Source organism: Oryctolagus cuniculus, chromosome 4, assembly GCF_964237555.1.
Source record: "Oryctolagus cuniculus chromosome 4, mOryCun1.1, whole genome shotgun sequence".
NCBI classification, from domain to species: Eukaryota; Metazoa; Chordata; class Mammalia; order Lagomorpha; family Leporidae; genus Oryctolagus; species Oryctolagus cuniculus.
Genome location: NC_091435.1, coordinates 107098546 through 107125695, shown reverse-complemented (window position 1 = coordinate 107125695; position 27150 = coordinate 107098546). Strand labels below are relative to the sequence as shown.

Below are 27150 nucleotides of genomic sequence, written 5' to 3'. Positions count from 1 at the left end.
AGACCAGGAGGAAGCACCTGGCTCCTGGCTTCGGATCAGTGTAGCTTCGGCCATAGCAGCCATTTGGGGAGTGAACCAACAGAAGGAAGACTTTTCTCTCTGTCTCTCTCTTTCTCACTAACTCTATCTGTCAAAAAAAAAAAAAAGATGTAGAAACTGAAGCAATTATATTGATGTAACAGAATTTTTGAATCAAAAGACTCTTAACATGCTTGAGCTATTTCCTAATGTGGTCAACTTTGCATGCAGGTTATTATGGTTGTTCCCTAAATATGGTACCATGAGCATAACCTCGTCCCTTCCACAGAAATTGACGTTTAATATTTTTCTTGAGGTTTAAAGGAAAATGTGAAATCTTTAAAGTGATCTTCAGTAGAAGCATCTTTTTTTTAATATTTATTTATTTAAAAGTCAGAGTTACACAGAAAGAGAAGCAGAGGCAGAGAGAGAGAGAGAGCAAGAGAGAAAGGTCTCCCATCACCTGGGTCATTCCCCAATTGGCACAACAGCCGGAGTTGCGCGAACCTGAAGCCAGGAGCTTCTTCTGGGTCTCCCACATGGGTGCAGGGGCCCAAGGACTTGGATCATCATCTATTGCCTTTCTAGGCCACAGCAGGGAGCTGGATTGGAAGTGGAGCAGTGGGACTCGAACCGGTGCCCATATGGGATGCCAGCACTGCAGGCAGCAGCTTTACCTGCTACACCACAGCACTGGCCCCCAAGCTTCTTTTCAATAGGTTGATTATTCTCATGTGGATGCGATATAAAGAGACATGAGAGTGTCTTAAGTGTTTATAGAAACTAAAGTAAACTTATCTTTAATTCCATTTTCTGTGAAGTTTTTGAAGTCTCCCAGTAAAGGTTCTTGTGAGCCATACAGATTTTAATATGCCTAACTCCTCCATACAGATTTTAATATGCCTAACTCCTAGAAGTGGCAAAGTGCCTAACTTGCAAAAAGTCCAACCAAGTGTTTTTAAAGTGGTAGCACCACATCTCTGTTTATTTTCTCCACATTCACAAGCCTATACAAATAAACACATGCATGTATATGGGCAAACAACAGACATAGATTGTGCTTATTTCGGCATCTGGGCAAGATGGCGGAATAGGAAGGGAGCACACTGATAGTCCGGGGAGAGACAGTTTAATAAAAGTGGAGACAGACACAGAGCAGGGAGGCAGAGCCAAGATGGTGGAATAGTGAGGGCACGCACCGATAGTCCGGGAAAATTTAGTTTAATAAAAGTGGAAACTCTTCCAGATCTAGTGGCTGTGACTTGGAGGACCTATTGGGAGAACAAGGTCGCCCACAGCGTGGAAGTCAAGCCGCGGGAGCTGCAGTGTCTGCGCGCCAGTGCAGGAAGGGGAGTGGATGTCACACAGACACCAGTGGGGAGAGCAGGGATGCCCAGGGCTCCGAGTCCACACATCAGCACTGGAAGGGGAGGTGAGCTCAGTAACCTGAGACATTGGTGGGGAAACAGCGGTCAGAATCTAGAGAAAGGTGGGAAAGTTCACCAGACTGACTACAGGAGAGAAGGAAAAAAAGGTGGGGGGGTACTGGTACAGACGAGTTTCTCTCTCCACCAACCTTGCAAAGGTGAGCAAGAGACAAAGAGCAGGCCCCCACTCTGGATTTACGTAACAACAGGGGAGAGCTAAGGAACTGAGTCACTACAATTCAGTAGCCTAGGCAACCCAGTGGGAGTCCAGAGGAGAAACAGAGCCTGCACAGACTCTTTGGGTAGAAGCCAGAGACTGGAAGCTAAATACCATCAATTCTGCACAGCCGTGCGGGTGCGGTATTACTTACCTCCTGAATAAGTGAAATAAATAAATAAATAAATAAATAAATAAATAGAGATTTACCACGCATAACCTGAGGGTGTCACCTTTGCACACCCGTAACCCGGAAGAACCAAGCAGAGCTCTCAGGCCACACCCATCTCAAGCCTACAAGGCTCCTCCAACAGCAGGCAGTACACTTAACACAGACATAGTATAAAATAAAAAAAAAAAAAACGCACAGTGACGAAAGAAGTATTAACTATGCCAAGAAACAAACACAAAAATCAAGGGAACAAGATCAACAATGACACTATGATGCCTCCAAATAAACAAAACACCCCAAGCCAAGATTATGAAGATGATGAGATAGAAGAAACGCAAGATACGGATTTCAAAAAATTTATGGTAAGAACATTTAGAAGTTTTCAAAAGCAAATCCTTGAACTACAGAAATCCTTATTGGACAGGATTGAAAAATCTCTCTCGTGAAAATGAAATTTTAAGGAAGAATCAAAATGAAACACAGAAACTAGTAGAGCAGGAAAGTGTGATAGTGAAGAGAAATCATAATGAAGTGAAGAATTCAATAGATCAAATGAAAAACATATTAGAGAGCCTTAAAAACTGAATGGGTAAAGCAGAAGACAGAATATCGGACTTAGAAGACAGAGAACAGGAAAGGATACAGTCAGACCAAAGAAAAGAAGAGGAAATTAGAAATCTAAAACATATGTTGGGAATCTACAGGATACTATTAAAAAAACCAACATTCGAGTTCTAGGAGTTCCTGAAGGCATGGAGAGGGAGAAAGGATTAGAGGCCTTTTTAGTGAGATACTAGCAGAGAACTTTCCAGGTTTGGAGAAGGACAGAGATATCCTAGTACAGGAAGCTCATAGAACCCCCAATAAAGATGACCAAAAGAGATCCTCACCACGACACGTGGTAATTAAACTTACCACAGTGAAACATAAAGAAAAGATCCTAAAATGTGCAAGAGAGAACCGTCAGATTACTCTCAGAGGATTTCCAATCAGACTCACAGCAGTCTTCTCATCAGAAACACTACAGGCTAGGAGGGAATGGCGAGACATAGCGCAGGTGCTAAGAGAGAAAAACTGCCAGCCCAGAATATTATATCCTGCCAAGCTCTCATTTGTGAATGAAGGTGAAATAAAGACCTTTCATAGCAAACAGAAATTGAAAGACTTTGTGGCCACTCGTCTGGCCCTGCAAAAGATACTTAAAGATGTGCTACACTCAGAAACACAGAAACACGGCCATCAATATAAAAGAAGGTAAAGGAAGAAAAACCAGCAATAAAAGAGCATGGGAAGCTCAAAGCACATACTAGAAAATATCTCCGGGAAAATGGCAGGGCAAAATCACTACATATTAATAGTCACATTAAACATTAATAGTCTTAACTCTTCAGTTAAAAGACACCGATTGGCTGATTGGCTCAAGGAACACAACCCAACTATTTGTTGCCTACAAGAAAAACATCTCTCTAACAAAGAGGCATGCAGACTGAAAGTGAAAGTTTGGAAAAAGATATACCATGCCAACAGAAACCAAAAAAAGCAGGTGTAGCCATATTAATATCAGACAAAATAAACTTTAATACAAAAACTGTTAAGAGAGACAAAGAGGGACACTATATAATGATTAAGGGTTCAATTCAACAGGAAGATGTAACTATTATAAATGTATATGCACCTAATTACAGGGCACCGGTCTATTTAAAAGATATGTTAAGGGACTTAAAGGAAGATTTAGATTCCAATACAATAGTACTGGGGGACTTCAATACTCCACTCTCAGAAATAGACAGATCATCCGGACAGAAGATCAACAAGGAAACAGCAGATTTAATCGACACTATTCCCCAAATGGATCTAACAGATATCTACAGAACTTTCAATCCTACATCAGCCCTAAAGGCATTCGGATCTGGCTGAAAAGCCCGTGAGAGTATTTCAGGCATGGAAAGCCAAGACACTCTGGCAAAAAAAAAAAAAAAAAAAAAAAAAAAAAAAAAAAAAAACACAAAAAACCTAAATGAAAGATCTCTGTGAGTGAGATCCCAGTGGAAAGAACAGGTCTTCAAAGAAGGAGGTACCTTTCTCTGAAGGCAGGAGAGAACCTCCACTTTGACTATGACCTTGTCTAAATAAGATAAGAGTCGGAGAACTCAAAAGGATTCCATAGCCTTGGAAACTCATGACTGGAGCATAGAGAGATTACTGATGCCAAAAACAGGAGTGTCAATTTGTAAAGTCAACAACAGGAGTCACTGTGCACTTACTCCTCATGGAGGATCTCTGTCCTCAATGTGCTGTACATTGAGATTTAATGCTATAACGAGTACTCAAACAGTATATTTCACTTTGTGTTTCTATGGGGGTGCAAACTGTTGAAATCTTTACTTAATGTATACTAAACTGATCTTCTGTAAAAAAAAAAAAAATAAAAGTGGAGATACTGCAGGTTCAAGGAAGAGTAGGGGAAGAAACAGCAGAAGAAACTCTTCCGGAATGAGTGATTCACAGTGGACCTGCGTGGAGAGTGTGGGAGCCCACAGTTCGGGACACCAGCAGCGGACTCAACACACCAGCGCTAGAACGTGAGGTGAGCCGAACCACAATAGCCCGAGACACCGGCAGGCAAGTGGAAAGAGGAGACTAGAGGGAACAACCCCGGGGGGGAAAGTTCACCAGGCTAACTAGAAGAGAGAGAGAGAGAAAAAAAAAGTGACTGATCTGGACACGGGTTTCTCTCTCTCCGCTCACCTCTCAACGGCGAGCAAGACAAAGAGCAGGCGCCATCTTGGACATAATTCATAAGCAGGGTGACCTCAGGTCTGCACCGGCCCTGAGCCTAGCAGAAAAACCTGACTCTGGGTGGGGTGAATTAACAGGAGATTAGGACCTAGTGAATTTGTGGTGCTACCGAACCGAGACTGTGAAAAAAGAGACGGTGGGGGAGAGAACTCACGGAATTCACGTGAGTACTCTCCAGAGACGCTACAATTCCGTAATTTTGGCAACCCAGTGGGAAACTGAAGGAGAATTTGAGCCCACTCTAAGGGCAGAACAGATTCCCTGTGTGGTCCTTGGGAAAGAACTTCTGATCTCTGGCTCCTGTGGGTATATCATTTGCCTGCTAACTACCTCCAACTTAGTTCAGCTGTGCGGAATTACTTCCCTTTTGAATCAAAAAAAGAAAGAAAGAGAGAGAGATCTACCACGCCTAACCTGGGAGTGTCACCTTTGGCACACCAAACAGAGCTCTCAGGCCATACCCATCTCAAGCCCTAAGGCTCCATCAAAAACAGACAGTTTAATCTAGAGTCATAGTATAACAAGAAAAAGCACCACAGTGAAGAAACCAAATATCTCCAATATGCCAAATAACAAACGCAAAAACCAAGGTAATAAAAACAAGGAAGTCACCATGACGCCCCCAAATGAAAAAGACACCCCAATTTAAGATTATGAAGATGATGAGATAGAAGAAATGCGAGAAGCAGATCTCAAAAAATTGATAAGAACATTAAGAAGTTCTCAAAAACAAATTCTTGAACTACAGAAATCCTTAATAGACAAGGTAGAAAATCTCTCTCACGAAAATGAAATATTAAGGAGGAATCAAAATGAAATGAAACAACTAGTAGAACAGGAAACTGTGATAGTGATGAGAAATCATAATGAAGTGAAGAATTCAATAGATCAAATGAAAAACACATTAGAGAGCCTTAAAAACTGAATGGGTGAAGCAGAAGAGAGAATATCGGACTTAGAAGACAGAGAACAGGAAAGGATACAGTCAGACCAAAGAAAAGAAGAGGAAATTAGAAATCTAAAACATATTGTCAGGAATCTTCAAGATACTATTAAAAAACCCAACATTCGGGTTCTAGGAGTTCCTGATGCCATGGAGAGGGAGAAAGGATTAGAAGGCCTTTTTAGTGAGATACTAGCAGAAAATTTCCCAGGTTTGGAGAAGGACAGAGATATCCTAGTACAGGAAGCTCATAGAACCCCTAATAAACACGACCAAAAGAGATCCTCACCACGACACGTGGTAATTAAACTTACCACAGTGAAACATAAAGAACAGATCCTAAAATGTGCAAGAGAGAAACGTCAGATTACTCTCAGATAATCTCCAATCAGACTCACAGCTGACTTCTCATCAGAAACTCTACAAGCTAGGAGGGAATGGCGAGATATAGCCCAGGTACTAAGAGAGAAAAACTGCCAGCCCAGAATATTATATCCTGCCAAGCTCTCATTTGTGAATGAAGGTGAAATAAAGACTTTTCATAGCAAACAGAAATTGAAAGAATTTGTCGCCACTCGTCCAGCCCTGCAAAAGATGCTTAAAGATGTGTTGCACACGGAAACACAGAAACACGGTCATCAATATGAAAGAAGGTAAAGGAAGGAAACCTCACAGCAATAGATCACAGGGAATTCAAAGCATATATTAGAACTTATCTTTGGCAAATGGCAGGGCAAAGTTACCACTTATCATTAGTCACATTGAACATTAATGGACTGAACTGTCCAGTTAAAAGACACCGATTGGCTGATTGGGTTAAGGAACAAAACCCATCTATTTGCTGCTTACAAGAAACATATCTTTCCAACAAAGATCCATACACACTGAAAGTGAAAGGCTGGAAAAAGATATACCATGCCAACAGAAATGAAAATAGAGTGGGCGTAGCCATCTTAATATCAGACAACATAAACTTTACCACAAAAACTGTTAAGAGAGACAAAGAGGGGCACTATATAATGATTAAGGGATCAATACAACAAGAAGCTATAACAATTACCAATGTATATGTACCTATTTAGAGGGCACCAGTTTATTTAAAAGATATGTTAAGGGACTTAAGTGAGACTTAGACCCCAATACAATAGTACTGGGGGACTTCAATACTCCACTCTCAGAAATAGACAGATCAACAGGACAGAAGATCAACAAGGAGACAGTAGATTTAAATGACACTATAGCCCAAATGGATCTAACAGATATCTACAGAACTTTCAATCCTACAGCTAAAGATTTTACATTCTTCTCAGCAGTACATGGAACATTCTCTAGGATTGACCACATACTAGGCCATAAAGCAAGTCTCAGCAAATTCAAAAGAATTAGAATCATACCATGCAGCTTCTCAGACCATAAAGGAATGAAGTTGGAAATTAGCAACTCAGGAATCCCTAGAGCATACGCAAACACATGGAGATTGACCAACATGCTCCTGAATGAACAATGGGTCATAGAAGAAATTAAAAGAGAAATCAAAAATTTTCTGGAAGTAAATGAGGATAACAGCACAACATACCAAAACTTATGGGACGCAGCAAAAGCAGTGTTAAGAGGAAAGTTTATAGCAATAGGTGCCTACATCAAGAAATTGGAAAGGCACCAAATAGATGAACTTTCAATTCACCTCAAGGATCTAGAAAATCTGCAGCAAACCAGACCCAAATCTAGTAGGAGAAGAAAATAATTAAATATGATCAGAGTCGGTGAACTCAAAAGGCTTCCATAGCCTTGGTGACTCATGACAAGAGCCTAGGGTGATTACTGATGCCATAAACAAGAGTGTCAATTTGTTAAGTCAACAACAGGAGTCACTGTGCACTTACTCCTCATGTAGGATCTGTGTCCTTAGTGTGCTGTACATTGTGATTTAATGCTATAACTAGTACTCAAACAGTATTTTTCACTTTATGTTTCTGTGTGGGAGCAAACTGTTGAAATCTTTACTTAATGTATGCTAAACTGATCTTCTGTATATAAAGAGAAACGAAAATGAATCTTGATGTGAATGGAATGGGAGAGGGAGTGGGAAAGGGGAGGGTTGCGGGTGGGAGGGACGTTTTGGGGGGGAAGCCTTTGTAATCCATAAGCTATACTTTGGAAATTTATATTCATTAAATAAAAGTTAAAAAAAAAAGATTGTGCTTATTTTATAAGAGTGGAAGGAACAGCCAGTAAACTAGGGGTCATAGAAAAAGATAATCAGGAAGAGATAAGAATTTGCCAGAGTGAATCCTCTCTATAAGCGTTGAGGAAAATCAGTAGAGATTATTTAATACATTTCAGAAATAAGTGACATTTCAGAAATAAGTGGCAGAATCATCAAAGCATGCTTTATCAAAGCAAGACATTATGAGGTTACCAAGGCTTGCTCTCTCTATATATTCCAATATAATATAATATAATATAATACAATATAATATAATATAAGATATATAATATATTATGCATTACATATTATATGTTATATAATATATTATATAATATATTACATAATATATATTCCTATATAATATATATTTTCCTATATATAATATACATATTCCTATATGTATTCAAATACATACATAAGATAAGCACAGACTTTTGTATTATATCTACAACTATTATACCCCTATAAGCACTGTGAACATAGATGCTTAGTAGACTACACATTTGTTCATATCAGTGGCAGCTAATATAGAATCCAAAGTAAATATATAGGAATGAAATGGTCACTTTGGGATATGATTGACATTTTTAGCACATGTCTATACTCACTTGGAACTGCGGTCTTCCTACTTTTTACTTGTTGAATATTATGGTTAGTGATGAATTAAGCCTGTGAATCTAGAGTGTATTGAAATTATGTTTTTGCAACAACTGATCAAGAGAGGGTGGGAGGGAGGAGACTGGGGGAAGTGTCTTTGTCTTTTTGGAAATGCACCTATAGAATGCATAAAATATGTTCTCTTTATATTAATAAAAATTTAAAGTTGGGTAAATTTAAAAAAAAAAGGAAACCGGCACTAGCAATTCTCCTTTTTATTTTACTATAGTATTGTATTTTTATATCCAACTATGATTCTGAGAAACACTTTATCTAATCTTATTGACCTATTGAATTTAATGGTCAAATTTTAAATTCTAAGTTATGGTAAAGAAGAGAGCATTGTATTTAAAATATCTAACTTTTTTGTATGAGCAAGAAATTTGCAAAATTCCTGTCATCTCCGCCATGGGCCAGTTCACTCTAAAATTCATGACTATCTGAAAAGCTTTAAGCTGACACATCTCTCAACATTTTAATTATTTTGATAACTGAAGACTATGGTAATTCATAAGCAGTGTCTTCCTAGAAGTTTCCAAATTATCTATTTTATTTAGTATGTTAGGTTAAAAAGAATATTTTAAAAATAATAGCCTTGGCCAGTGTTGTAGCATAGAGGGCAAAGCTGCCACGTGTGACACTGGCATCCTATATAGGCACTGGTTCAAGTCCTGGCTGTTCCACTACTGATTCAATTCTCTGCTAATGGCCAGGGAAAGGCATCTAAAGATGGCCCAAGGGCCTGGGGCCCTGCACCCATGTGGGAGACCCAGATGAAGCTACGGGCCCCTGGCTTTTGCCTGGCTCAATCAACCCTGGCCACTGTGGCCATCTAGGAAATGAACCTGCAGATAGAAGTGTGCTTTCTCTCTTCTCTCTCTCTCTCTCTCTCTCTCTCTCTCTTTTCTCTGTAACTCTAACTTTCAAATAAATATTTAAAAATCTTATTGATAGATATGCAGTTTATTACTGTTACTACCTTTGACAACTATCTGTACTGGTGAAATTATTAATTATTGGTGAGATTGAAATAAAATATAAACCTAATATGTTTTGAGACTCAAGAATGATTTAAAGCAAGCAGTTTGTTTGTTTTCAAAGATGATAAAATAGAGGTAAATTAAAGTCACTGGTGAAATCAAGGCTAGGAAATGATGAGGCATGGGTTTAAGTCCATGCCTTTGGCTGTTTTACTTTCTTGCATCTTGACTCATTAGTTATTTAAATGTACATTATTTAAATTTTGAGAATTTGGAAATATTTTCTTGATATCTTACTGTTATTGTTTTCTAGCTTGTAGAAGTCAGTAGATTTCTACTGATAGTGGGTAGAGAACAAGCTTTGTTAAGATTTCAAGATTTTATTGAGCCTTATTTTAATAACCGCTAATATGAAAGTACTTCAAAATTTTGTGGGGAATGAAATTAGAAGATAATTGCATATTGGTGCAAAAATTTGAAATCCATGTAGGATCTTCTAAAAATTGAATAAAAATGCTTATCATGAAAAAATATTGATGGATTTCAAAACTATTTACAACATATCAAAACTTATGGGACACAACAAAAGCAGGTTTGAGGGAAATTTATAACAATTACTGACTACATGAAGTAAATGGAAAGTCATCACATAAAAGAGCTATCAATACATCTGAAGGGCCTAGAAAAACAATAACACATCAAACCCAAAATTAGTAGAAGGAAAGAAATAATTAAAGTTAGAGAAGAAATAAACAAAATTCAAACAAAAAATACAAAAGGTCAGTGAAACGAAGTACAGGTTTTTTGAAAAAATGAATAAAATTGATACACCATTGGCCCAACCAACCAATAAAAAGTAGGAGAAGAATGAAAACAATAATCAGATATGAAAAAGGAAATGTAATAACTGATGACACAGAAATAAAAAGAATCATCTGGAACCACAAAGAGCTATATGCCAATAACAGGAAAATCTAGAAGAAATAGAGAGATTCCTGGACACTTAGAATCCACCAAAATTAAGTCATGAAGATACAGAGGGGCCAGTGCCATGGCTCACTGGGTTAATTCTCTGCCTGCAGTGCCAGCATCCCACATGGGTGTTGGGTTCTAGTCCCGGTTGCTCCTCTTCCATTCCAGCTCTCTGCTGTGGCCTGGGAAGGCAGTGGAGGATGGCCCAAGTGCTTGGGCCCCTGTACCTGCATGGGAGACCAGGAGGAAGCACCTGGCTCCTGGCTTCAGATCGGTGTGGCTCTGGCCATGGCAGCCATTTTGGGGGTGAACCAACAGAAGGAAGACCTTTCTCTCTGTCTCTCTCTCACTGTCTAACTCTATCTGTCAAATAAAAAAAGACACAGAAAACCTAAAACAGACAAATAACCATGATGAAGCCTGAATCAGTAATAAAGACTCCCCCAACAAAGAAAATCCCAGGACCAGAAGGCTTCACTGCTAAATTCTACCAAACTTTTAAAGGAGACCTAATTCCAATTCTTCTGAAACCATTAATTAAAATAAAAGGGAGGGAATCCTTCAAAACTCCTTGTATGATGCCAGCTTCACCTTAATTTCCAAACCAGAAAACAATGTAACAATAAAAGTGATCCAGACTGATATCACTGATGAACACAGTTATAAAAATCTTGAACAAAATACTAGCTAATCAAATCCAACAACACATCAGAAAAATCATTTACCCAGACCAAGTGGGATTTATCCTGCTATGAAGGGATGGTTCAACATTTGCAAATCAATTCATCACATTAACAAATTGAAGAATAAAATCCATATGGTTATCTCACTGGATTCAGAAAAAGAATTTGATAAAATACAACATTCTTTGGTAATAAATCCTTAAGCAATTTGGGTATAGAAGGAATATTACTTAACACCATCAAGGCAATTTATTACAGACCCATGGTGAGCATCTTATATAGTGGGGAAAAGCTCAAAGCAACTCCATTAAGATCTGGAACCAGACAAAAATGAGCACTTTCACCATTACTATTCAGTACAGTTTGGGAAGTCTTAGTGCTATTAGGTATAAAAAAGATCAAAGGGACTCAAATTCAAAAGAAGGAAGTCAAATTATCCCTTTTTGCACATGACATGATTCTATACAACAGAGAACCAAAAGACTCTATTAAGAGACTATTGGAACTCAAAAGTGATAAATTAGATCAAGTGTCTGGTAATAACAACAGATAGAATTAAAAAAGAGAGAATGATCCAACATGGGAAGCAGGCCACACAGCAGACTCATAGAATGACAAATTCCCTAAATAGCACTCCGACCTCAGAATAAGCCCTAAGACATTTGGATCTGGCTGAAAAGCCCATGAGAGCATTTCAGGCATGGAAAGACAAGAGGCTGTGGCAAAGTAACCTACATGAAGGATCTCTACAAGTGAGACTCCAGTGGAAAGAAGGAGTTATCAAAGGATATACTTTTTTTGAAGGGAGTAGAGAACCTTCACTCTGCAAATGGCCCTGTCTAAATATCGACAGAGTTTTTTGGATTCAAAAGGCTTCCATAGCCTTGGTAGCTCATGTGAAGAGCCTTGAGTGATCACTGATGTCAAAAATAAGAGTGTTAATTGTTAAATCAATAACAGGAGTCACTGTGCATTACTCCCCATGTTGGACCTCTGTCCTTAACGAGGTGTACTATGAGAATTAATGGTAAAACTTATCCTCAAACTGTACTTTATACTTTGTGTGTTGTGTCGGTGCAAACAGTGGAAATCTCCACTTAGTATAGGATTGGCCTTCTGTATATAACGTCAATTAAAAAATGAATCAATGAAAAATGGAATGAGAGAGGGAGTAGGAGGTGGGATGGGAGTGGAGGTGGGAGGGTGGGAATGGAGAGAAGAAACACTATATTCCTAAAAGTTGTATATATTAGATCTGTATTCATTAAATAAAAAACTTAATAAAAAATCTGCTAAAGTTGCAGTATATAAAACAACACAGAAAAATCAATAGCCTTTGTATACATAGACAATGCCATGGATGAGAAAGAACTTCTAAGATTAATTCCATTCACAATAGCTATAAAGTAATTAAATATCTTGGAATAAAATTAACCAAGTATGTCAAAGATCTCTACGATGAAAATTACAAAATGTTAAAGAAAAAAACCAGAAGAAACAAATAGCAGAAAAATTTTTCATGTTCGTGGATTGGAAGAGTTAACACAATCAAAACGCCCATACTACCAAAGCAATTTAAAGATTCAATGCATTCCCAATCAAAATGCCAATTAAATTCTTGTTAGATCTAGAAAAAATAATTGTAAAATTAATATGGAAACAGAAGAGACCCCGAATAGCTAAAGCAATCTTAAATAACAAAATAAGGCTGGAAGCATCACAATATCAGAGTTCAAGACTGACTACAGGTTGGTTATAATCAAAACAGCCTGGTACTGGTAAAAAAATACACATGTACACCAATACAACAGAATAGAAACCCCAGAAATTAACCCACGAGAATCTACAATCAAGTAATCTTTAACAAATGACCTGAATCAATCACTGGAGAAAGGACAGTCTCTCCAATAAATGGTACTAGGAAAATTGCAGGTATACGTGAGAAATATGAAGCAAGATCTTAAAACTCATACAAAAATTAACTCAAAATGAATCAAATCTATAACCTGATACAACCAAATTTCTAGAGGAAAACATTGGGGAAAAACTACAAGAATTGACATAGGCAAAGACTTCTTGGAAAAGATTCCAGAAGCATAGGCAGTAAAAACAAAAATAGAGGGATGGGATTCCATCAAGCTAAGAAGCTTCTGCTCTGCAAAAAAAAAAACCACTTAAAGTGAAGAGACAAGGGCCGGCACCGCAGCTCACTAGGATAATCCTCCGCCTGCAGCGCTGGCACCCCAGGTTCTAGTCCCAGTTGGGGTGGCAGATTCTGTCCCGTTGCTCCTCTTCCAGTCCAGCTCTCTGCTGTGGCCCAGAAAGTCAGTGGAGGATGGCCAAATTGCTTGGGCCCTGCACCTGCATGGGAGACCAGGAGGAAGCACCTGGGTCCTGGCTTTGGATTGGCGCAGTGCACTGGCCGCAGCACACCAGCGGTGGCGGCCATTTGGGGGGTGAACCAACGGAAAAAGGAAGACCTTTCTCTCTGTCTCTTTCTCTCTCACTGTCTAACTCTGCCTGTCAAAAAAAAAAAAAAAAAAAGACAAAGTGAAGAGACAGATGACAGAATAGGAGAAATTATTTGCAAAGTATGCAACTGATAAAGGAATATCATTCAGAATCTATAAAGAGCTCAAGAAACTCAAGGAAAACAAAATAATTCAGTTAAGGAATGGGCAAAGGACTTGCACAGATATTTTGCAAAAGATGAAATTCAAATGGCCAACAGACACATGAATAAATGTTCAGGATCACTAGCCATCTGGAAATGTAAATAAAAGCCACAATGAGGTTTCACCTCAGCCCAGTTAGAGTGGTTCTCATATAGAAATAAAAAAAAAAAAAAACAATAAATGCTGATGAGGATGTGGGGAATAGGAGTCCTAATACACTGTTGGTGAGAATGTAAACCATTGTTCAAGACAGTATAGAGAGTCCTCAGAAATCTGAAAATATATCTACCATATGACCCAGCCATCCCACTCCTGGGAATTTACCCAAATCAAATGAAATTAGCATATGCAAGAATTATCTGTAACCCCATGTTTGTTGCAGCTCAACTAACATTAGCTAACATATGTAATCAACTCAGATGTCCATCAACCAATGACTAGATAAATAAAATGTGTGGGGCTGGCACTGTGGTGCAATGGGTAAGGCTGCCACTTGCAGTGCTGGAATCCCACATGGGCATCGGTTGAAGTCCCAGCTGTTCTGCTTCTTATCCAGTTCTCTGCTATGGCCTGGGAAAGCAGTAGAAGATGGCCCAAGTCCTTGGGCTCCTGCACCCACATGGAAGACTGGAAGAAGCTCCTGGTTCCTGGATTCCAATTCACGCAGCTCTGGCTGTTGCAGCCAACTGAGGAGTGAAACAGCAGATGGAAGACCTCTCTCTCTGCCTCTCCTTCTCTCTATGTGTAACTCTGACTTTCAAATAAATAAATAAATAAATTATTTTTTTTAAAATATGTGGTATAAATACAACATGGAATGGTGCTCAGCCATAAAAAAGAATGAAATCTATTTTACTACCATACAATGGATACAACCAGAAACCATTATATTTAGTAAATAAGCCAGTCCCCAAAAGACAAATATCGTATGTTTTCCCTTTTCTGGGTAACAGAGTACAAAAAGTACAGTGTATTTGAATAAAATTGGCATTTTGAGAGTTGATTATTGTTTACAGCTCTTGTCTCTACTGTTGAGGAACAGTGTTTTCTTCTTGTTGAATTCAGAGTGGAGTGTTAATCTTATGATAATAAAATAAATTCAAACAATGTCATCGTAAAAATTAAAATAATAGGAAAGAGGCAGGAGGGTGTGTGTGTGGGTGACAGGTAGGGTAGTGTGTAAAGTATCCCTGTGCTCTTAAATGTGTATTTATGAAATGTAAGAATTTGTTCACCTTATATAAATAAAAAGAAAAATTTTAGTGTAGTATAATTCCATTTATTCTTACTCTCATAAGTCCCTGTGATATTATAGTCAAAATTTGTATCAATATATATAGTACTATAATTTGCTATTTTTAATTTTGTGTATATGTTGAAATATTGTTTTCCCCTTAGATATTAATTTAAATTTTTTATAAAAACTTTTAGTTATTCCCTTATTTATCATTTCTATAATGCTTCATTCATTTTTATAATTTCATGTTTCAATCTCATATCCTTCAGTGAGAACACACCTCCAAATCAGTCTCAGGGTGTAATTCTGACATAGATAAATTTTTCAACTCTATATAATGATTTATTTCACTTTCATTTTTGAAGAATATTTGTTGAAAATAGAATTCCAATTGACATTTTTCTTTCAGAACTTTAAAACTGTTGTTTCATTGTATTTGATATCCAGTTGCCGAATAAAAGTCACCTATTATTTGTATCATTGTTTGCCTTTGGGTAAATTTTCTGGCTGCCTTCAATATTTTGTCTTCATCTTGGATTTTCAATAGTTTGATTATGATGCCTCAAAATGTGGTTCTTTTTGTATTCATCAAATCTGAGTCTCACAGTCTTTTTTTTAATTAATTTTGGGGAACTTCCAAAAATTATTTTTTTATCTCTCATTCTTTTTCTTCTTCCTCTGGGATTCTGATTACATGTATATTAGATTGCTTGCTATTGTCCCCGAGGAAGGTCACTGAAGAATTTAATTAAAAAAATCTCTCCCTCTTGTTTTTTTTTTTTTTTTTTCATATTAGGTAATTTCTACTGGCTTCTTTGTCTTCCATTCATTATCTGCCTCCTTTATAAACAATCTCCAACTTGATGTTATGGTCAGTTAGTAAATATTTAAATTTCACATATTTCACTAATTTATCCCTATCTCCACTTGCTTCTTTTCCATAGTTTATATTTATCTACTGATAGATATCTACTCACTCATGATTTTTATTTTAAGTTTCTTGAAATTATTTTCATAGCTTTGTTGAAATCCTTTTATTCCAATTTTAACATCTGGGTTATCTTGTGGTCTATTTCTAGGAGTATTTATATTTTCATAGCTTTGCTGAAATCCTTTTCTGCTAATTTTAACACCTAGGTTGTCTTGTGGTCTACTTATAAAATGGAAGAACTAATGTTGGGGAATATAGGATTGCTTAATTTCCTAAGTATCAGTCTCATTGCCATACTTCTTTGAATGTATAGTAATTTTTAATTTTATGTTAGACATTATGGGTGAAACTTTGGGGAAATATAGATTATACTATCTTCCCTGAAATTGTGTCAAGATTTTGCTCCTCCTCACCTGAGAGTTATATGTCAGATATCCTTATTTTTATAATCTTGACTTTAGTTTTTATTAATACAGGTCTACTTTAGTATTGAACTTAGTCCTACTGGTTTGGTCCTTTCTGTAGGTCATGGTCCTTATTTTAAAGTATAATTTCCTGGTTCACAACTGAATGCTGAATGTACACAGTGGTTTCATTCACCCTTATACTTCAAGATATTCCAGTACTGCAGGTCATTCAGCATTTCCATTTAGTATTTAGATCTATATCAGAAAATCTCCTTGACATGGAGTCTCACTCCAAAAAGGTATGACTCATGTTTTGACTAAGAACCTATGGTGAATTCTTGTGCAGCATACAGTCTCCCAACTATCTTACACATCTATCGCTTCTTTGGCCACTTGCCATATAAATTATGTATATATTTTTGGCAACCTAGCAGTCTAATTTCTGCCTCCTGAGTTCAGTATGACTGTAGTTCCACTTGGTCACCATGTCCTAGAATTACAACAGAAAAATAATTCCAACAAAAATCTGAAGACTTTCAACTTCACTGTGTATATTTCTCCTCCTCTGAGGACCAAAGTCCTACTGTAAATATTGTTAAATGGCCAAAGCTATATACTCACATATTTCCTCCAGTTTTATAGTTACCAACAGAAGGAAGATATTCTGATACCCATAATTGTTATAGCATAAACAAATCCACGCATTTTTATTTAATTTTCACAAAGCCTTTGTAATATTTCATTTATGAAGTAGATCATATTATTATGATGTAATTTTATATAAATTTAAGTTAAGGCTAACTAGTGTATGGCAGTGTCAGAATTTCAACCTAGGCAGTCAGATTCCAGACTCTGTGCTCTGACTCCATATACTATGCTGCCCCTGCAACATGAAATTATGTTTATTTTCTTCATAGCATTTATTATACTCTTTATATATCATGTACTTACTGATATGTAGTTTGCTATTTTTGGGCTGTAGAAGCACTATGTAGTTCCTGTTTATAACTTTCTTCTTACTTCCTAGAAAGTGGACAGGCTTTTGGTGGACATACAATAAATGCTTATTGAATGAACAAATGAATATGTCATAATTATATAACAATATAAAATAGGATATTTTACACATATTTATGACTGTAGACTTATCTTGTCTGCCATCTTGTAGCTACAAAATTCTGAAACAAAAATGAAAGAACTAAAGTTGGAGTATATGCTAAACAGTGACATGCACCAATAGAATTCTTAAAATTATGTACATCAAAATGTAATTACATGGTAGGAAAAGGGTGGTAGCAGAATTTATCTTCACGATATGATACCAGTGATTGGAAATTACTCTTGGGAACATTCAAAACATCTACTGATATATAGGGCTACCAGTTTGATGAAGTAAGCACAGAGTCACTGTGACTGGTGACTCTAGTCATCACTTTGGGTTGAAGCAAAGAAGGTATCCATGTTTGCCTCTTTTATGTTATGAGAAGAAAAAAGGCTGTTTATGAAAATAGTAGTTTCTGAAGCCTTTGTATCAATTATTACTCTTGTTTAAATGGCAGTCTGTGGCTGTTTAATTTCAAAATGTATCTTTATTGCTCATAAAACCATGAAGCTGTTGTTCTAGTCTTCGACATGACAAAACAATATGCAGTTATTATTTTGAGAAACAAAATACTTGATAGTTTTTAAGCAAATTTTTGTGTTAACAAGTCTCCTAAAGATATGCAGTAGACTCCATATTTACATAATATTAAGAAAAGGATACTTCAGCAGATGCAAATAAATGCAAAAAATGAATATTTTAATTTCAATATATGATTAGTATCAACTATCACAATGTGGTAATAATATAAAAGCAGAATTCTTCATTCAGTGTATAACTAATGGTTGTAAGATATTTATAGACTAAATATTCTGATTAATTAATATTATGAAACATATTTATTGATTACATCCAAGACTTTATTTTAAAATCTGGGATCTTTAAAAAAGCTTTAATGTTAAAATCTTATGCACTGACTTTTGCTGTTTTGTACTATGACAAGCCCAGCAAAATGATTTCAGTTAGTGCATTATTAATTGTATGAATTGACTGTTTAACCTCTATTGATTTGCATTTTAACTTAATGTTCAACTCAGAAACAGAAGCAAAAATCATTTTACAGTGGAAAAAGTATGTAAAAGTAAGCTCCAACATAATAGAGTAGGTAATTTCATTTTAATTTATCATTAAATATCTTCCACTCAGTAATTTTCTTTTTTTTTGGTAACTTTTATTTAATAAATATAAATTTCCAAAGTTCAGCTTATGGATTACAATGGCTTTTTCCTTCCCATAACTTCCCTCCCACCCAAAACCCTCCCATCTCCCACCCCCTCTCCCATTCCATTCACATCAAGATTCATTTTCAATTATCTTTATATACAGAAGATCAACTTAGTATATATTAAGTAAAGATTTTAACAGTTTGTACCCACATAGAAACACAAAGTGTAAAGTACTGTTTGAGTACTAGTTATAACATTAATTTACATTGTACAACACATTAAGGACAGAGATCCTACATGGGGAGTAAGTGCACAGTGACTCCCGTTGTTGACTTAACAATTGACAGTCTTTGCTTATGGCATCAGTAATCACCGTAGGCTCTTGTCATGAGTTACCAAGGCTATGGAAGCCTTTTGAGTTCGCTAACTCTGATCTTATTTAGACAAGGTCATAGTCAAAGTGGAAAATCTCTCCTCCCTTCAGAGAAAGGTACCTTCTTCTTTGATGGCCTGTTCTTTCTCTGGGATCTCACTAGCAGAGATCTTTCATTTAGTTTTTTTTTTTTTAAACAAATTATCGTTTCTAATAGTCTCTTGGTGGAGTCTTTTGGTTGCCTTGTATGAGAATCATGTCACCTATGAACAGGGATAATCTGACATCATCATTTACAACTAATTGTGCATATTTTATTTATTTTTCTTATCTAATGGCTCTGGCTAAAACCTTTGGAAATGCATTCACTAAGAGTGGAGAAATGGAACAGATTTTTCTAGTGCCATATCTTAGTGAAAATGTTTCAAAATGTTGGCTCTGGGCTTGTTATATCTAGCCTTTATTGTATTGATGTTTGTTCCTTTATACCAATTTGTTTAAGACTTTTATCATTATGGATTTTGTATTTTATCAAATGATTTCTCTGTATCTATTGGATAATCATACAATTTAATCATTTATTCTTTTTTTTTTTTTTTTGTGATATACATCATTTGTTGATTAGTATATGTTGAACTATCTCAGTCCCTGAGATAAATACAACTTGGTTAGGGTGATGTGTTTCTGGATTCAATTTGCTCCACTCAGTAATTTTCAAGATCTTGAAAGAGCACTCTTAGTTTTCAAACAGAAGGTTTCTAATTCTAAATAGTGAACTTATTAAAACTGATCATTGAATCCTCAGTTTTAATAAACTGAATTAAATTTTGACATGAACTGTTTATTACTAAATATGGTTCAAACACCTATTAGATTATTCTGATATATAGAAGATAGTTTTTGTAAAATGTAGGCCATGTTGGTGGTCCTTTTTATGTGTAGGTGAAAGCCATGGAAAAGGTGATATACAATTGCTTTCAGTGCACTGCAATTTATTATTGTTTACATACACTGTGGATTTTCTGGGCTAGACTCAATTTCAAATATTTCTCCTATTATGTTCCAAAGTCAGTCAAGTAGCCAGAAATTTCAATAATTTTACATACTGAAATACGTGTTACATTTCCCATATTACTTCTTTCAAATGGAAATGGAACAACATACTTTGACAGACCATAAATGCTGATACTGGGTTGGAAACTGGCTCCATGAATGTTTCCAGATAATATAGAAAATAGAATTTTCTTTTGGTCTCAAAGGGAACCTGCTTTGGGTTCTGTAGTTTACTTGAGATGGTGGATTATTTTCCAAGCAGTTTATCTTACGAATATCAAAGTTTTTTGTTGTCCACAGGATTCTGATATCAAGTTAAGCCCACTGTTAGGGTTGTGAAAGATCTTGGGTAGAATTTTTACATCTTAGTTGATATGGGTTTGTAAATGACTTTTATCATGCTGACAAACCTCCCACTTACATGTGTCTTAATATAACACATAATTATGTTTCCCAGTGGCTAAAAGCATGAATTATCATGTTGATGTTAGTTTTTCTGTTTGTATTCAAATAGAGTGAGATCAGAAATGAACAACACGAAAATTCTAAGAAGATTGCGCTGGGTCGGGGAGGAATATAGGCATCATAATTTGAAGAAAAAAAGAGTTATTTGAAACATATTGTATGATTATTTAATCTTTGCTGTATGCTAAAGTTGATCATTACCCATGAGATTAAGACCTTTCAGAAATACAACACAGGACAGGTACATTTTTACGGAAGAAAAGCTATGTCTGAGTAACTGTGAGGATTCTGGGAAATCACATGTGAACCTCGTGATACAGCGTTCTAAAGAGTGTTGCAAGTATGAAAAAGAAATCTTTGTGGACATATAGAAAAAGTGTTTTGCACCCTTGGAAAGCTGCCCAAAAGACACTAGTTACCTTTGAATCAGCTTTGCTGTCAACAAATAAGCCATGAATTTCAAGTTTTGAGTCATGTTTCCTAATCAGAATTCTCTCCTACCATTCTGCACATCTTCTTTAATTTTGGAAATCCTGATTACCCCTCAATATTGTCTCCCTTACTTTTGTTCTTCCTGCAGCGATTTTCTACTAGTTACCTGCCTTTTCCTTTTACCATGCATTGTGAATAATTGCTTATGTGTCTATTCTTCCATGAAGTTTTCAGATTCCCTGTGGGGCTTCTGTGGTTGTCGTTTGAAATAAATCCAACAGCAGATGAATCATTTTTTGGGTTTTAAATTGAAATGGAATGGAAGGTGAACAGACAAACTCACAGTACCGCCATGTGTGTGGACAGTGCTGACTGATGCTTATTAGTATTTATCTTACCTGTGTGCATGATTCAGGGCAAGCTCAGGTTTCCTCATCCGCAGGTAGCAGGTAACAAGCTTTGTCTCAATGAAACTGGCCACGCTTGCTATGTCTTCAGCAGATGCTTCCAAGGGTTTTCCCAGAGCTGCCCCTTTGCTGCAAAGCTTGACAAAGTACAATACTTTAAATGCCTAATAGTGTTATCATACAATTTATCTCTTAAATGGACAAAACATACTGGGATATATATTATACTCTTTCCACACTATATGTAAAATATTAATATTTTGATTTTAAATTAATTAAATTGTTCCTCTTCACCATGATTTGACTATAAGTGACACATTTTACTGTAAAATGCTTCCTGTAAGATATTTTAAAAGTATGATAGATTTATAAAGGCATGTTATTTGCTAAGAATGTCTATCTTAAAAATAAAGCACAAAATAAGCAAAGATAATAATAGAAAGCCAGGCATAAATCATATTAAATATCAGTGCTTTTATGAAAACCCAGCTGAGTGATGATCTAGCACACTATCAAGTTTGATTAAATATAATAAGGGGTATCGGAAGTAAACTCCTAAGAACCATTAACATGATCGGTGGTTAATTTGCATCTGAATCATATTCTCTAGGATGTTATTGAAAAAAAGAAGTGAAAATTTATTACAATTTATTGGCAGAGAGTACAGTATGTGAAAAATATGGCAAGAATGTGGAATTCTCAATAAAAATTCCAGGAAGTCAATGGTTTCTGGGCATTACAGATAAATGGGAAAGGAAGAAAATAATTAATTTGGTGATAGTATCCCTAACATTGAAAGGTATCAATAATATGACAAGGATAGATCAACACCCCTGCCTTGGTTTCCTTCTGTTTCTTGAGGTTAATGCTGAGAGTGGGGAGACCCTCTCTCAGTGACCTTATTCAGGACATAGATTCTTTGTTGTTTTTTTGTTTTGTTTTGTTTTGTTTTGTTTCCATCTGTGCATACACTGGGGTACATTTTTTCACTTGAAATAGTTATATTTGGATTTAATATATTTAAATTTTTATTTTCATGTAAAATTTCTTGTATTTTAAGTTCTGCTCAAATGATATAAACTAATTTTTTGTGTTACCAAGAAATGTTTTATTTTTCTTGAAGTAGCTTTGTTAATTGCACAAAATTATGTTTTGTTTTTGCCATTTAAACACTATCACACAATCCTATTCTCAAAGACAAATGCTCATTAAAAACAAGGCAAAAAATAAAAATTCACAACCTTAATTACCTAGTTTTGTCATTTAAAGGAGGCTTAAAGGGAAAAAAGGAGGGGAAGAGATTTCTTACAAGCTTTCTCACAGTGTCGCATTTTCTCTAAAGAAGGGGAGGACTTAATAACAAAGGCGAAATAGCTTAAACAGAAATAGTCTTAAACAGGGACTTTACAGAACTGTCAACAACATTAACACAACCTTGACTAACTGGTTTCATGACAGTATGACCCCCAATCCACCCCACAGTGTCCTCAGGTCTCTAGAACAGGCTTTGTGTACAGATAGAAGTGACTCTAAAATCCCAGTGTAATCAACAACCTTCCCTGCCCTACTGCCAGTGTCTTCTGAGACCCTGTAACCCAGACTGGCTTTCTATTTACATGAACATTATTGTCAGTAATTTTTTAAAAACTGAATCTAGTTATTTGAAAGTGGCTGTATTCTATTTTTAACAATATTTCCCATCTTAATTTAACCCAAAAATTGCAACCTGGAAAAAGATCTGGAGTCTATGTGTTTAATATTACTAGTTTGAGGAGCCAGCTTTGTGGTACAGTGGGCTAAGGCATCACTTGCAACAGTAGCATCCCATATGTGTGTGGTTTTGATTTGCATATCCCTGGTGGCTAGTAATATTCAGTACTTTTGCAGGTTTCCTGTCTATTTTGTACTTCTTTTTTGAGAAATGTCTACTCAGATCTTTTGCCCATTTCTTAACTGAATTGTTTGTTGCTGCTGAAAATTTTGAGTTGTTGACATATTCTGGATGTTAATTCTTTGCTGGATAATCCTTTGAAAATATATCATACTCTGTCAGATGTCTTTTTATTGTTTGCTGTGCAGAAACTTCTGAGTCTGATATAATCCCACTTGTCTAGTTTTTCTTTGTTGCCTATACTTTTTGGGTCTTTTCCAAGAAGTCATCACCTACATCAACGTCTTGAAGTGTTTTCCCCATGGTTCTTTTGCCATGTTCATAGTTTCAAGTCTTACATTTAGATCTTTGATGTTGATTTAATTTTTGTATATGGGGAGAAGTAGGGATATAATTTTATTCTCTTACATATATATGTCCAGTTTTGCCAGCACTATTTATTGAAAGGACTATTCTTTCTCAAATATGTCCTTGTGCCTTTGTCAAAAATTAGTTGGCTGTATGTACGTGGATTAATTTTTACTTTGTATACAGTTCCACTGATCTATTTGCTGGTTTTTATGCCAGTATCATGCTATTTTAATTAGTACAGCTTTGTAATATGCTTTGAAATTAGGTATTATGGTGCTCCCAGCTTGATTTTTTTTTTCTTTCTCAGGATTGTTTTGGTTATTCGGGGTTTCCTCTAATTCCATAAGAATTTTACGCTTGCCTTTTTAATTCTGTAAAGCACTTTGTTTTTGTCAGTACTTTGTTAAGGATTACATTTAATCTACAGATTGTTTTAGGTAGTATAGACATTTTAATGACACTAATTCTCCCAATCCATGAGCAAGTGGTGTCTTTCCACTTTTTTGTGTGTTCTTTTTGTTTTGTTTTTAAAGATTTATTTATCCATTTGAAAGGCAGAGCTACAGAGAGGCAGAGAGAGACAGAGAGGTCTTCCAACGGTTGGCTCACTCCCCAAATGGCAGCGATGGCCAGAGCTGGGCCGATCTGAAGTCAGGAGCCAGGAGTTTCCTTCAAGCCTCCCATGCAGGTGCAAAGGGCCCAAGGACCTTCTACTGCTTTCCAAGGCCATAGCAGAGAGCTGGATCAGAAGTGGAGAATCTGAGACTCGAATTGGTACCCATATGCAATGTCTGGGGCTGGACCAAGCCAAAGCCAGGATCCTGGAACTCCATGGAGGTGTTCCTCATGGGTGGCAGAGGATCAAGTATTTAAGGCATCTTCTGTTGCTTTCCCAGGTGCATTAGCAGGAAGTTGAATGGGAAGTAGCATTCAGGAATGAAATCAGGGCACATATGGGATGCTGGAATCACAAGCAGTGGCTTAATCTGCTACATTACAACGCTGGATCCAAGATTTTTCTATTGTTTAACGTGAGCACTTTATCACTGTAAACTTCTCTCTTAATACTGCTTTTGTTATAAACCACAGAATTTTATTTGCTGTGTTTTCATTTTCATTAGTTTCAAGAAAGAATTTGATTTCCTTTTCAGTTTCTTCTGTGGTATATTGGCCATTCAGTAGCATATTTAATTTCTATATACATATGTAAATTTTCCATTGTTTCTTCTATTGTTGATCTCTAGTTTTATACCTTTGTGGTCTGAGAAGATATATGGTATGGTTTTAATCTTTTTAAAAAGATTTATTTATTTGAAAGGCAGAGTTACAGAGAGGCAGAGCAGAGAGGGAGAGAGAGAGAGAGAGAGAGAGACAGGTCTTCCACCTGTTGGTTCACTTCCCAAATGGCTACAATAGCTGGAGCTGGGCAGATCTGAAGCCAGGAGCCAGGAGCTTCTTCCTGGTGTTCCCACACAAGCACAGGGTCCCAAGGACTTGAACCATCTTCTACTGCTTTCCAAGGCCATAGCAGAGAGTTGGATCAGAAGTGGAGCAGCTGGGACTTGAACTGGCACCCATATGGGAGGCTGGCACTGTTGGCAGAGGCTTTATCCACTAAGCCACAGCAGAGGCCCCTGGTTTTAATCTTTTAAAAGACTTGATTGTGGCCTAATTTATAGTCTATCATAGAAAATGTTTTATTTGCTGATGAGAATAATATGTGTATTCTGTAGCTGGTGGGTGAAAAAAATCTGTAATGTGTGCTTTGGTCCATTTGCTCAATAGTAATAGATATAACTTTGTTGATTTTCTGTCTGGATGATCTGTCGCTTGATGACAGTAGGGTGTTGAAGTCTCCAAATATTATTGTATTATAATCTACCTCTCCTTTTAGTTCTAATAAGATTTACTGCATATAACTTGGTGGTCTTGTTTTGAGTGTATATAAATATTTACAATTATAAGTATTCTTGCTAAATTATCATCTTATATATTGTCTCCTTTTAAAATTGCTGATTTAAAATCTGTTTTATCAGAGTATAGCTATTCTTCTTTGTGGTTTCCATTTACATGGTATATCTTTTTCTAGCATTTCACTTTAATTCTATGTGTATGTGTATCTGTGAAGTGAGTTTTTAGCAGGCAGAATATAGTTGGGTCTTGTTTCTTATCTAATAAGCCAACCTATATGTTTAGACTTGAGGATTTAATTCCTTCACATTCAATATAATATTGATACCAGAGAAATAACTCCTCCCATTTTGTTGATTATTTACTGATTTTGTCTTCTTTGTTATTGAATTTGGTACTGTCATAAGTTTTCATGATGTTTACTTCTAATGTAGGACTCCCTTCAAAATTTCTTGTAAAGTTAGACTGGTGGTAATGAATTATCTTTATTTTTGCTCATCTTATAAATATTTTATTTATTTTTCACTTCTAAAGGATAGATTTGCTTGATAAAATATTCTTGGTTGGAAGCTGCTTTTATTTCAAGATCTTGAATATATTATCCCATTGTCTTCTGGTCTACAAAATTTCTGCTAAGAAGTCTGCTGTTAGTCCAACTGATTTTTCCTTTATATGTAACTTGACAATTTTTTTACTGTCTTCAGGATTCTCTTTGACCATAACTTTTGGCAATGTGACCTTAACTTTTGGCAATGTGACTATACTATACCTTGGGGATCTTTTTTGGTTGAATTTGGTTGGAGTCCTCTGAGCTTCTTGTATCTGGATGGCCATATTTCTTTCAAGATTTGATAAGTTTTCAATGATTATTTCATTTCAACTGGGATTGAAATGCTTTATTCCTTTTCTTCTTCAGGTATCTTTATAATATGAATATTTTTTCACTCAATGGTATCCCAGATTATATGCAGGTTTACTTAATTCTTTTAAATTCTTTTATCTTATTTTGTCTGGCTGGGTTATTTCAAAAGTCTTTTTTTTTCCCCCAGAAACTCTTTCTTCCACTTGATCCTTTCTACTATTGAGTTTTCAATTGTATTTTTGTTTTTTACTTCATTGATTAAAGTTTTAAGCTCCAAAATTTGATTATTTTAAATTTTTTTTTAATTTATTTGAGAGGTAGAGTTATAGACAGTGAGAGGGAGAAACAGAGAGAAAGGTATTCCATCCGTTGTTTCACTCTCCAATGGCCACAATGGCCTGAGCTGTGCCAATCCAAAGCCAGGAGCCAGGAGCTTCTTCCTGGTCTCCCATGCGGATGCAGGGGCCAAAGAACTTGGGCCATTTTCTACTGCTTTCCCAGACCATAGCAGAGAGCTGGATTGGAAGAGGGCTAGAGCCAGTACTAGAATTGGCGCCCTGCAGGTGGAGGCACTGCAGGTGGAGGATTAACCTACTGTGCCATGGCGCAGGTCCCTTTAATGTTTTCTATCTCTGTATTGAATTTCTCATTAATCTCATTGGTTATTTTCCCCATTTCTTTAAACCATCTATCTGCATTCTCTTGCATCTCACTGATTTCCTTAGGATTATTATTTTATTTTTTCCCCAGGAATTTCATAGATTTTCTTTAGAAAAAGTTCTATTTTTGGAGACCTATTGTGGTCTTTTG

General features: G+C 36.3%; 1 protein-coding gene across 3 annotated transcripts in view; it reads right to left on the bottom strand.

Moving 5' to 3' along the window:
* Window positions 1-27150, bottom strand: part of SPATA16 (spermatogenesis associated 16) — a 284912-nt gene that overhangs the window by 183251 nt on the left and 74511 nt on the right. For all 3 annotated transcript variants that reach the window (XM_002716430.5, XM_051859144.2, XM_070072508.1), the window contains one exon: window positions 21317-21462. In XM_002716430.5, coding sequence (XP_002716476.2) covers window positions 21317-21462 — 146 coding nt within the window. The remainder of the gene's footprint in view (window positions 1-21316; window positions 21463-27150) is intronic.